At 50.8% G+C, this 12,580-nt stretch overlaps 1 protein-coding gene across 1 annotated transcript; it reads right to left on the bottom strand.

The window, feature by feature from the left end:
- Window positions 1-4,480: 4,480 nt before the first annotated feature.
- Window positions 4,481-5,523, bottom strand: LOC120652522 (chaperone protein DnaJ-like). The gene has a single exon (XM_039930377.1). It carries the CDS (start codon window positions 5,165-5,167, stop codon window positions 4,673-4,675), a length of 495 nt encoding a protein of 164 aa, XP_039786311.1. The 5' UTR covers window positions 5,168-5,523; the 3' UTR covers window positions 4,481-4,672.
- Window positions 5,524-12,580: the final 7,057 nt, after the last annotated feature.

The following is a 12,580-nucleotide window of genomic DNA, read 5'->3' as shown; positions in this document are numbered from 1 at the left end:
CCTGGCACACTTGTCTGCCAGGGAGAAAAACGTGGTAACGCTTTCCACCTCGTGCATCGCCAGCTTCTCGAGCATCTTCTCATCACGTGCCCCCTGATGGAAAGCAGTAATGATAGATGTGTCAGAGATACGAGGAATGGTACCCCGTACCTTGGTGAAGCGCGAGATGAATGCCCGGAGCGTCTCTCCGGGTTTCTGCCTCACGGCGTGGAGGTGAGCCTCCACACCATGCTGCTAGTACGCACTGGTGAAGTTCGCAGTGAACCTCACACAGAGCTCCTCCCGGGACTGAATCGTCCCAGGAGTGAGGTTCATGAGCCAAGTCCGGGCTGGCCCAGTCAAGGCTACATGAAAGTAGCTCGCCATGACGACGTCGTTGCCACCAGCTGCTGTGATGGCGGTAACGTACACCTGCAGGAATTCCGACGTATTAGTGGTACCGTCGTACTTCTCCGGCAGGTGTGGGCGGAACTTGGATGGCCATGCCACCGCGCGGAGGTAATCCGCCAGCGCAGCGCAGCCCACCCCAGCCACCGGGGTGCCCCCTTGTATCCGGGCGTTTCCCGGAGGCTTGGGTGCCGCTACATCCAAGTCGGCGTTGAGGTTGCGGCCCTCAATGTTGAGGCGGCGTTCTCGCGCCCTTTCCACAGAGATACGGACGTCCTCACCCGCGCGCCTGCGGTTGAGCTCCGCCCGCAAGTCTTCTGTTCGTGCGCCCCTTACCGTGGGGGAGCGCACGGACACTGACGCACCGCCCTGACGCCGGTGGTAGGGTACCACCGCATTGCCAGGCGGAGGTCGTTGCCCAGTCCTTGCAGAACTGGGGGAGGCCTGAGCCAGATGGAGGAGACGGTCAACGTCGTCCCGCCACTGTCTCAGGGCGTCTGGCGAGGCTGCAGCAGCCGGAGGGTTGCGAAGCAACTCCCTAGCTGCCACCAGCGCTCCGCCGCTCGCAGCTTGTAAGGGGGCCCTTGATGGGCGCCCTGACTCTTGCCGACGTGCGGCACACGCCGCTGCCGACGGTGGCTGCTCCACGGGTACGGTTGCCCCTGGGGCAGGAAGACGAGCGTAATGGAAAGAAAGACACCACTACTTCGCCTCGCGCGGATGACGCCACACCCTCCCTCATCTCCACGTCATCGTCGCGGTGGGAGTGCTCAACCACCCGAACCATGGAGACGGGCAAGAGATGAACTAAGACCAGCTAAATGCCCCTATCTGGCGCGCCAAATGTCGTGGTGTGGAAAACCACAGCCGGGTGGCGTAATGCACCCGTCTAAACCCAGAGGGTAAGTACTCGGGGGTTAGCTAGGATTAGTTCAATCTTGCTGGAAGAACGTGATGAACGCAGCAGGTTTAGAGTGGTTCGGGCCGCCGGAGCATAATACCCTACGTCCACTGTGTGTTGTATTGCTTGCGCTCTCAAGAGGTTGAGAGTTTTGGCGTGTCTAGTGCTGAGTCCAGAGTGAGTCTGAGAGATCTCTAATGTGCAGCGAGCGCCTCCCTTTTATATCTCAAGGGAGACGCGTACATGGCCGTTGGGTCCCCGACAGGTGGGCCCAATGATGTAGTATAAAATGACATACAGTTCAGATATTATGGCATTGCAGGCGACGGAGATCTTATTCCTGAATTTCCTTGCTCTGTCCGTGGGAATCTTCCGTCCGGCATAGTCATGCCTTGTCTTGTCGAAACGGCGCCTGGGTGTAGCTTGCGGCGTTGCCTGCCGCGTAGTTGAACAGGTCGTGTAGCTTGCGGCGTAGGCGGTATGATGAAAAGGTGACGTGTCGTCGTATCCAATTAATGCGGCAGACGGGCTCTGCGCGGATGCGACGCAGGCGGCTGCACTATGTACCTCGGTATTACGCGGTCTACAGTGAGGCCTGACAAAGGCTGCCCCGCGTGCCGCAGCGACAGAGCACGCCTCAACCACCCGCATTGAATGCGGTGGGTGGGCGAATCTTCCAGCGGAAGACTCGCGCCCGCGCCTGCGGGACACGTGGCGCCCCCGGACCCCGCCCCGGCGGTATGCTGGCTCTACGCGCGTGGGAGGTCCGGATGGACGCGGGGAGGTCCCTAGGGGTCCGAGCCCTCGGCTGTTGGCTCGGAGTTTCCCCTCCTCAGGGACACGTGGCGTCACCGGACCCGTCCCAGAGCGGGGAGCGGGTCCGGGGCCGTTGGCCCGGTGAGGTAGGAGCCTGACCTGTGGGGTCCGGCTGCTCCGCCCCTTGTGGCGTAGTTACGGGTGTCTACGCGAGTCATGTCTTGCTGCAGTAGGAGTGGGTATCCCTGCTACAGGGTGCCGACAAGAATATTAGAAATTTGACTGTACTCTAGAATATTCTTTTATAGATTATAAACTAAAACCGTTACAGCCAATTGATGCAGAACTAATCTTAACCAGTCAACTCATCATTATTCTTGTTTATTTGGTGACTTAGAAGTTAGAACTAATCGTAACCTTATCCTGCTCCTACAGTCTGTATCCAGTATTGGCCAGCGGCAGACTTGCTACCAATATCCTGTACTACACTTATACTACCAATATCCTGGACTACACTTAATACTATCAATCAAAGTCCTCACATGCTCCATCTTTTGCAGTTCATGGCCGTAACTTCATTGCAAGAGGCCTTGCCTATTCCAGATCTGCCAGCTTCCCTTGATGGTTTACCTGAAGCATTGTTCTCCAGCAGTTGGTGTGCTTATTATGTTCCATCAGCATCTTATGGTATGATTTCCTGGACAGCATCTATCAACGATTATTGCCTTGCCTTGTGGAGCAGGCCCCGAACTCCCCGGCGCTGCGGTAAATTACTCGGCCCTGCTGCCTGCTTCAGTGCAAACCATCACTCATTGTTCACTTGTTCAGGCTAAGTTCAGCTTTGTTGATTCAGAAACATAGTGATCTTTAGCTAGGCATTTCGTGACAACTCTGATGAAGCCATGTTATTCTATAGCGCCTCCAGGGTTAAAATGGAGGAGTATGTAGAATTATTATTATAAAGGTTTCTGCTAATGCATGGAGTGTGTATATTCTCTGTCTACTTCATGTACTCTAAAATAAACGGTTGTTGAGACCGCCCTGTACATAGTCCGGTTGGAAACCAATCCAACCCGTAAACCAACCCATCCCAAGCCGCGTTAGAAGTCCAGTCCGGGTTGGATTCCATCTGGTTCTAACCACGCAACCCGTTAGCTCCTCCTCATAGCCACGCCACTGTACCCCGCAGCCGCCTCGGCATCACCCACCCGCAGCACCATGAGAGGAGGCCCCGGGGGTGGGTGGGGGGGGGGGGGCGCTAGAGATGCTGGAGGCCGCGCGTGGATTGGCTGACGTCCGCGGTGCTGTTCGTGGGTCGGGAACCTCGTCATCGCTACCATCGCCGTGGCGTCCAGCGGATGCCGCCGCCGGCCTCCTTGCTGCGCATGCCCAGGGACGAGCGGCGGGGCCTCTTGCTGTGCGCGCCCAGGGACGAGCGGCGCGGCCTCTTGCTGCGCGCGCCGTCGATGGCCGTGGACAGCCTCCGCGCGTCGCTTAGCTTCTCGCGCCTCGACCTCGCCTCCGACCACGTGCTGCTCTTCAGCGACGACATCGGAGCCCCGGAGACGAAGCCGTCGTCCCCCAGGCGCTGTCGGCGATGACGATGCCGGGCCAGCACGGGACGGACCTCGCCGCCGACCACGCGCCGCTCTTCGGCGATGACGTCGGAGCCCCGGAGACGGAGCCGTCGTCCCCCCGGGTGCTGTCGGCGATGACAGTGCCGGATCGGCAGGGGACAGCGGCCACGAGCCCACGAGGCCGAGTGCGAGCGCGGCGAGTAGGCGCACATCAAGAGGAGCCGGTCGGAGGCCGCCGTGGAGGCGGCGCCTAGCAACAGCAGCAGCCGGCGCCGACGTCAAGGCGGATGCGGAGGGCGGCGGCCGAGGAGGAGCCGGCGGTGGAGGTGGATGCGCGCACAGATGACTTCATCGCAGATTAACCCATGGAAACCATGAAACCCGCGGAAACCAAACTGTTGCACTGCGCCTCCAGTGGGTTGGGTCGGATTTTACCCATAAACCGTGTAAACCGGACCATGAACAGGGCGATGTTGAGAAATTCCAACTTGCGTCAGAAGATGGATGATCCACACCAGATCTGCTTGACCTTGAGCGTCCTTGTACATCCCACTCTCTGATGACTCGATTCGGATGGGTTGAGCTCCTGCGGATAAGCTTGAAGCCCATTCGGCTGACGGCTTCATCTCGCTTTCGGCACACGACCACCACAGCAAGTGGCCAACCCAGTGGGCTGCTGCCTGTGCCGCTGCGGGCATGTCGGCTGGCTCCGGCTCACACCTCACAGTCACAGATCCCCGAATTTCTTAATTTTCAAGATGTGTAGGTTTGATGATACGCTGATCTTATCCGGCTGTCGTTTCTCAAGTGATGCGGCACAACAGTGTGAATTTGGGTAAAACAGAGTTTGAACTTAAAATTTGATCGTACTGCACCTGAAAGGGTCTGAGAAAATGTTTACTTCACTATTATGTACACCATAATATTTACTGCGAGAGCTCCTGTACACTACAAACAGCGCGAACGCTGTAGAAGCGGGAAAGAAAAGAAGAAAGAGGAGGGTAAAACTAAATCAGCAGCCACCTCCGACGCCACCCACCCACCGGGACTGCTACGCGGCGGCCCGGCGCATCCTGCTACCCCACGTCTCCCCGCCCGCGCGGCCGCGCCGCTCCGCCGCGCGCCACTGCAGCCCGGCCAGCTGCGCCTCCCAGTCGGCGAACCCCGCGCGCCGCGCCGCGCGGTAGCCAGAGTCGCCGGCGCCACCGAACCCGCCGCAGCGGAGCTGGATGTCGTAGCCGCGCCTGCGCTCCGGGTCGGACAGCACCTCGTAGGCCTCCCGCGCCGCCATGAAGCGGTCGGCGCCGCCGGGGCACGCGTCCGGGTGCCACCGCCGCGCCTCGCGCCGGTACGCCGCCTTGATCTCCGCGGGCCCCGCCGTCTCCTCCACCGCCAGCACCTCGTACATCGTCGCCGCCCTCGACGCCGGCGCGGCCACCGCCGCTGCCGCCGCGGCCGCCACCCGCACCCGCGTCCGCCGCTGGCCCCTGGCCCCGCCGACGAAGTAGCACCCCGCGCCCACGGGCCTCGCGCACACCGAGCTCATCCTCGTCCTCTTCCTGCCCTTCCGCTGCCGGGAGCTAGCTCAGCCCGATCGATGAGACACGACCAAGAAAGTGATGGGCGGCAACGCGTAGGCTCGCTACTGATGAAGCAAAAGCAGTCGCGTCTTGCTCTGGCTCTGCAACCGTGGCGACGGAAGGCCGCGGGGCTGCCGGTTATATAGCGCGCGACGCGAGAGCGCGTCAGCGACGAAGGCCGGAGGACTTCTCTGTTCTGGAAGGGGCGGAAGGCGGGAGGGATAAGCCAGGGGCGTCACCGGCTCACCGCCCACGGGACAGGACGCGACCCAGCAGTAAAACAACCGGTGGAAACGATCAAGATAACCTGCTGGGTTGCGATCCCTGTTTCTGCTTGTGCTGCGGCGGTTTGCCCTGGAATTGTTCTCCGCTGGACCTGGGCTTCTAGAGGTTTGGCTGGCGACCGACAGGGGATGGGGGACGGGAGACCGACGTGTGCCGGGCGGTGCGCGTCGCTTCTAGATTATTTGGCCTTTTGTTTCTGGAGATCTGCTCGTTGACCCGATGACTCGTAAAGTGCGCCCGCAGCCATTATTGGTTTGTTCTTGGTAAGAACTTGTTGCCACCATGTCCTGCCGATTGCCGATGCGCGCGGGTGCTTTAGCAAGAACTGACCCCGATCGGTTGAGCTTAAAAGAGCTGGCTGGACGGGGCTGTGACTGAATGAACAGTACAGGCTGGTTTTTACTATTTTTTTTGCTGGATAGATCGCCTGGATGGCTGAATGAACAGTACATAGGGGGGAGCGGGATTCCTCAGCACTGGGCAAGACGCCGCGGCAGCCGAACGGCTGGGATGCCCAGCCGCAAGAAGCCCAGCCCAGCCAACGCTTTTCATCTCATCCGAACAGGGCCACTGTTGTTTCAGTACGTATGGGAGATGAATACGAGTACGAGAGTACAGTAACTTCTAGGTTTCCTGATTTGAAACACGAGAATGTTAAGGGGTATAGAGAAATAACAATATTTTTTTCGATTTATAAGTGGTCTAAAGATGGACCGTGGCCAGAGTCTACTAAATTACCTTGTGACGTCGACACAAGAGGATTTACAAACCGGTCAGTGGGACATGTGAAACGATAAAGATGAGAAATGACTTTTTTACGAACAGAGTGGGACTGTCTCTATCATGCGGTATAAATCATTTGTTATTTCAAATAATGTGTCAAACTTTGGATATCTACTTTGTAGACTAAATCAAAATAATTTATATTTATATTTAGTCTAAACTATAAACAAAGTTCTTCACCTAACTCCTCCCGATCTCAACCCACTACTGGACAATGGGCCTTTTGTCCCGGTTCCCAACTCCCATTAGTCCCGGTTTTCAAACCGGGATGGGGAGTCCGGGACGAAAGGTCCTAGCCTTTAGTCACCAGGACTAAAGAGCATGTGCAAGGCAAAAACTATTATGTGCAACTCAGGACTCGAACTCGAAATGTCTCCTCTTGCGCGAGCTTCCTTACTACTCCACCTACACAGCACATGTGACTTTGAATGGGATACCTTTCTTTTTAAACAAATCTGTGAAGGACCCTTTAGTCCCAGTTGGAGCCACCAACCGGGACAAAAGGGCCATTCTTTAGTCCCGGTTGGTGTTACCACCTGGGACTAATTGTCCAGGACCTTTGGTCCCGGTGGGAGCCACCAATCGGGACTAAAGGGTGATTTTTAGTCCCGGTTGATGGCTCCAATCGGAATTAAAGCTCCTTGCCACCCCCTATCCGTTGGAATCGGGGCTCAAGACTTCATTGGTCCCGGGTCCAATGGTTGCCGGAATTAATGTGTAGGATCAAAGGCTTTTTCTGTAGTAGTGACAAGATGATCTAGGAAATTTTGGAGCTACCAATACCTAAATTGTAGTGGGTGGCATGAGTGTCGCAATCGATCTTTAAGCTGCATGAGAGAAACATTTTGTGTTTAGAGTTTTAGATTAAAGGCTGTTTAATGAGGAAGAAAACCTGCTTCTAGATCCATAGAAGATAGCGGATCTAGAGCGCAGTGGAGAGTGATTGCTTGCTTCGTAGGGGCGCGGTTGAGCTCCCAACGTATCGAGCGAGGACATCAGGACCCTATGTAGCTTTTCCTAAAGGAAAAAAGAATCATATGTAGCCACCTTAGTCTTAAGTGAATGCAAGAGCTTTTGACATAATTTTTGAGATATCTAGAATCACGGAAGGTTGAATAATATTTAGACTAGCTAGCGTGACAATTTTCTTAGACACAAAACACAACAATTTGACCAGCGACGATGTCCTAGATGAGGACCCATTGACAACAAGGTCGATGGAGATCAAGAGTAATTTAATGATTTTATCATATTAGGTATAGTGAAATCGCAATATTTTTTTGCCTGACTTACAAGTCTAAAGATGGACTATGGCCACGGCTACTAACTTGTGACATGAGGATTTACAAACCGGTCGTCAGTGACTGTGAAACAGTAAAGATGAGAAATGATTTCTTTATGAATAGAGCGAGACTGTTTTCTACCATGCAACATGAATCATCTGTTATTTCAAATAATGTGTCAAACTTTGGATATGTATTTTATAGACCAAATAAGAATAATTTAAATATATATCTAGTCTAAACTATAAACAAAGTTACTAATATAATTCCTCCTGACCTCAACCCAAGATCTAGGAAATTGTGGAGCTACCAATACCTAGTTCAACAAATCCATAAATTGTAGTGGGTGGCGTGAGTGTGGCAATCGATCTTGAAGCTGCATGAGTGAAACCTTTTGTGTTCAGAGTTTTAGATTAAAAGGTTGTTTAATGAGGAAGAAAACCTACTTCTTGATCCATAGAAGATGGCAGATCTAGAGCACGGTGGAGATTGCTTGCTTGCTTGGTAGGGGTGTGGTTGAGCTCCAAACCTACCGAGCTAGGACCCCATTTAGCTTTTGCTAAAAGAAAAAAAAACATATGTAACCACCTTAGTCTTAAATGAATGCAAGAGCTTTTGATATAATTTTTTAGATATCTAGAATCACGGAAGGTTGAATAATATTGAGACTAGTTAGCGTGACAATTTTGTTAGACACAGAACAAAAAAAAAAATTGACCGGCGGTGATGGCCTAGATGAGGACCATTGACAACAAGGCTGATGGAGATCATCGGTTAGATAGAGCATCTAACAAGACTGCTACTACAATTTGACCAGCAACAACAGTGTCATCGATCAGTGAGGATAGATCACTAAGAGAACGTCGTCGGCGAAGGACACCTTGATAAATTTTGAGTACTCTAAAAAAGAAAGTTGCCTAATGGAGCACTAATTATTTGCTACTCAGCTATTGCCAATTCTTTCCAGTTTGTTTAATAATTTCCCTCGACGTCATGGGAAAAACCTTAATTATGGTCACCTCCGAAAAAGACACAGCGCTGGGTAAGTACAAAAGAGTAAAGCCTACGCGCGGCCGTCACACGTGACCTCATACCGTCAGATCGGTCGCTGCCAGATGGCTGGCACTTGGATAATTTCCACTCCGCATCTTTCTATCCCTTGTTTGTTTACCGCGTGGTTTTCTTTGGATCGGTCTCGCTGGTTGTCTAGTGAGATTCTAGATGCACAATCTCCTAGATTGCTGTAGCAGCAGTTTCTAGCGAGTTAGATACTGTAGATATATACTATATATGTATATAAAGTTCCAGCCTGCTAGATGCATGATTGTGACCTCATATATACGGTGTGGAAATAGACAAAGCCCCTTCTAGATCGATTGGACCGGCCGGCGTGTGATCGCAAGGCCCGGGTGGGCCGTGTGCTCGGCGACAGAGAATTCGGTGACGGGGAGACCTCCTTCCTTGTCTTCTGAAAGCGACGTGTTTCTAGACGACTGGTTCGTCGCGCCATGGATGATGACGGAGTTGTCGCTAGCTTTTCTGCTACCACCCACCTGCCGCGCGCTGATCGATTGATGATCCTTGTTTTGGTAGGCGATTAGTAGGCGCCGATCCTCGACCGGCTCACTGATCATGACCGTGCATGGGTTCAGCAGCCAACTGTGAATGCGAAACGGGCCTGTAATTCGTGGCCGGCAGTCGTGTGCCTGCTGGCGGCTGTGACCGGCGGCACGCTGATGGATCTATCACAACTCAGAAAGCAACAACAACGGAGGAAAATTAACGCCTCACTTATTGATCAAAGGTAAACGCTAAGGACAGGTGCTTTAGCAGCTCCGCTCGCATGCGCTGCGATGCTCTGTTTTTCTACGGCTTCTGCCATCTTTGCATTAACGAGCTCTGCTTACGGCCACACAATACGTAGAAACTTGCCGACTTGTTGCGTGTTTTGGGTAGTAACATCAAGCGAGGAGTAGATGATCACCATCAATCACAATTAAACGAGTCCTGGGTTGCATGGAGAGTATGCAGCCACGTACGCCCCCCGCCGCGCGCGTCACGTCATTGGAAAAACACAGCCGCGCGCGTCAACTACAGTTTCTTAACCCTCGTGCTGTCGTGCACGCATTTCTACCCACAGGCTAGTAGAGCAAAACGTCAAAGGCCGCCGGTGTAGCTTGTTGTTGATCGACCCTCCCATCTCGGAGAGTCGGAGTGAAGGAGCTACCGATCATCAGATGCCATCTCGATATATACGTGTCGTCACGTCATCTACATTCTACAGGCAGTTGTGGTTAAGCACTATTGATTCACTAATTGTTAATTCATTTTCATTTCTCAAAGAAAAAAAAAAGAGACCACTTGCAGTTGAGGAGTGCACGCTTCAACCTACATGGGCCGATAACAGGTGAGCCGTATGGTGGGTGAATAATAGCTTCTGCGCACACGACTGCTACAGTGCCAAATAGTATGCCGGCCCTTTACATATACTACCTCTGTTTTTATCGACACATGACGTTTCAGCAGCCAGCTAATTTAGCGCTAACTATATTATATGTCCTCCTAAGTTTCCATCCACCGGCGTCAAAAAGAAACAAAAAACGGAGGTATAGGCTAGTACCTATCATCGGAGAGTCATTAAAATGGCTACGGAATTCCATGAATAAATGGTTATGGAAAATGACTAGCTAGTACAAAGACAGATAGTGGGTGCTCAAGCATATGCCAAAGTCAACTTGAATTTTGTATCTATTGTTAGTTTTCTGAGAATTATCTATCGTTAGTTTTTATTTTTTATTTTTTAGAATTGTACCACCTTTATTCATATATCAGGTTGACAGGAACAAATGGACTCCATTAGGAGATAACAACAAAACATGACGACCTACTGAATTATAAATTGAACTCTTAGCCAAACTATGAGCTTCTCCATTTGACTTCCTGCTCTCATGGACGGCTTCCGCTTCCGTGAAACTTGCCACCCCTGCTTTTATCTTCTTGATATTGTGGCCATAGGGGCCCAGCCCAGGGCCTTGTATATTCCTTACCACATTTGCACAATCAACGGAAATCCGGACCTTTTGCAATGCAAGGTCTTTACTCTTTAGTAAGCGCTAAACCTTCTTGACAGGCCATAGCTTCTGCCGTTTCTAGGGACAAAACACCTTCAATCACAAGCACCGACGCTTCCTGGAAAGATCCTCTTTCGTCCCTCGCGATTGCCGCTATAGTTGCAATGCACAAGTTCTTAGAAATCGCAATATCTACATTCACCTTCATCATTCCTCCCGGATGTGGAATCCAGCGAGAGGCACTGGCTTGCACATCACCCCTCCTTTCTATCCGCGGTGTCGCTCCTCCCAGGTCCGCAAGGAACCTTTTTGCGCACACGACTGCTACAGTGAGAAATAGTACTGCCGGCCCTTTACATATACTACCTTTATTTTTATTGACACATGACGTTTCAGCCAGCTAATTTAGTGCTAACTATATTATATGTCCTAAGTTTCCATCCACCGGCGTAAAAAAGAAACAAAAAACGGAGGTATATGCTAGTACCTATCATCGGAGAGTCATTAAAATGGCTACGGAATTCCATGAAAATGGTTATGGAAAAAGACTAGCTAGTACAAAGACAGATAGTGGGTGCTCAAGCATCTGCCAAAGTCAACTTGAATTTTGTATCTATTGTTAGTTTTTTTAGAATTAGCTGTTGTTAGTTTTTATTTTCAAGACCGGCGGAAATATCTACTTCTTTGCATAGCCCATTTGTGGCTGGGCTGGTGCCGACCTGTTCCAAATTGAGCGTGTAAGGCTGACCACAGCGGAGGGAGCAAGAGCAAATTTGCTCCCTCCTCGTTTCCCACGCCCTCTCTGTCTACAGTGCCAAATAGTACATCTACAGTGTCAAACAATGTATTTGCTCCTTCATTTGCTCCCTCCACTGTAAGCGCCAGGCCAGGTATTCCGCTGCTCGAGCAGCTACAGGCTTTAGGCCCAAGCCCAATCCCGTGTGTGTTTGATCAGTATATGTAGGTTGCGAGTCTAGTGCAGTTACACCTACATTTTTCATCTGTCTTTCTTATGAAGTTTAGTAACTCCTCGACAATCTAGGATTTCCCCCCTAAGTATACCAAATAGAGGAGGACCAGACACTGGCTTGGTTGGTAGCAGGCTGAATGTTAGGGTGAAGGAAAGAGAAGAAAAAAAAATAAGAAGTGGATTGTAAGCTTACAAGCAGCTTTGACATAAGAACTAAAAACTTTTTTGAGATAGACAAGTGGGTCATATATTAAGAGTGGAGGGCTAAACCACTATAAAAATACGCTGAGAGATGAGCTGCAAAGATTCTTACAGCCAGCAGCAGGCTAAATTATTAACCTTGCTCTTAGTAAGGCTTCCAAAAAAAATTCTACACTACCCATCACATCGAATCTTTGGACACATGCATGAAGCATTAAATGTAGTTTAAAAAATAACTAATTATACAGTCTAACTAATTAGCACCAGATGAATCTTATCAACTAAACCCATCCTAAGCGTTGTGCTAATGTACTTTTTTTAATTAATGTTGCATTCATTGTTGGAGGAAGGCCGTTTACATGCACGGGGTGGCTCTAGTTGACTAAACACTCAAAATACGTCAATTAGTAGAGTTCTTTGTGAACTCATGACTACTGCAATACTCTATATATACTCCCTCTGTACTCTTAAAGAAAGTTATTTTGGACAGCGATATGGTCTTCAAAACACAACTATGACTTTTTGTTTATATAAAAAATATTTATCGGAAAATATTTTTATAAAAGTAATTTTCAAGATAAATCTATTTATATAGTTTTATATTTTCAATCTCAACAACTTGAGAGTTATCCATAATTAATATTTTTAAGATTTGACTCAAATTTTGTACTAAGCAACTTTCTTTACGAGTACAGAAGGAGTGTACCCGTAAAAAAAAAGTTGTCCATATTTATTTGCATGGAAGCGGTGTGTCGGCATGCTCATCCGACATCCCGGCCTGGTCGG

The sequence above is a fragment of the Panicum virgatum genome, chromosome 9K, assembly GCF_016808335.1.
Source record: "Panicum virgatum strain AP13 chromosome 9K, P.virgatum_v5, whole genome shotgun sequence".
NCBI classification, from domain to species: domain Eukaryota; kingdom Viridiplantae; phylum Streptophyta; class Magnoliopsida; order Poales; family Poaceae; genus Panicum; species Panicum virgatum.
The sequence above is the reverse complement of the archived record's forward strand: the minus strand, read 5'-3'. Positions and strand labels throughout refer to the sequence as shown.

What these genes read in the sequence shown, in the direction of transcription:
- LOC120652522 (XM_039930377.1), bottom strand. Translation starts at nt 5,167, where the DNA reads ATGAGCTCGGTGTGCGCGAGGCCCGTGGGCGCGGGGTGCTACTTCGTC.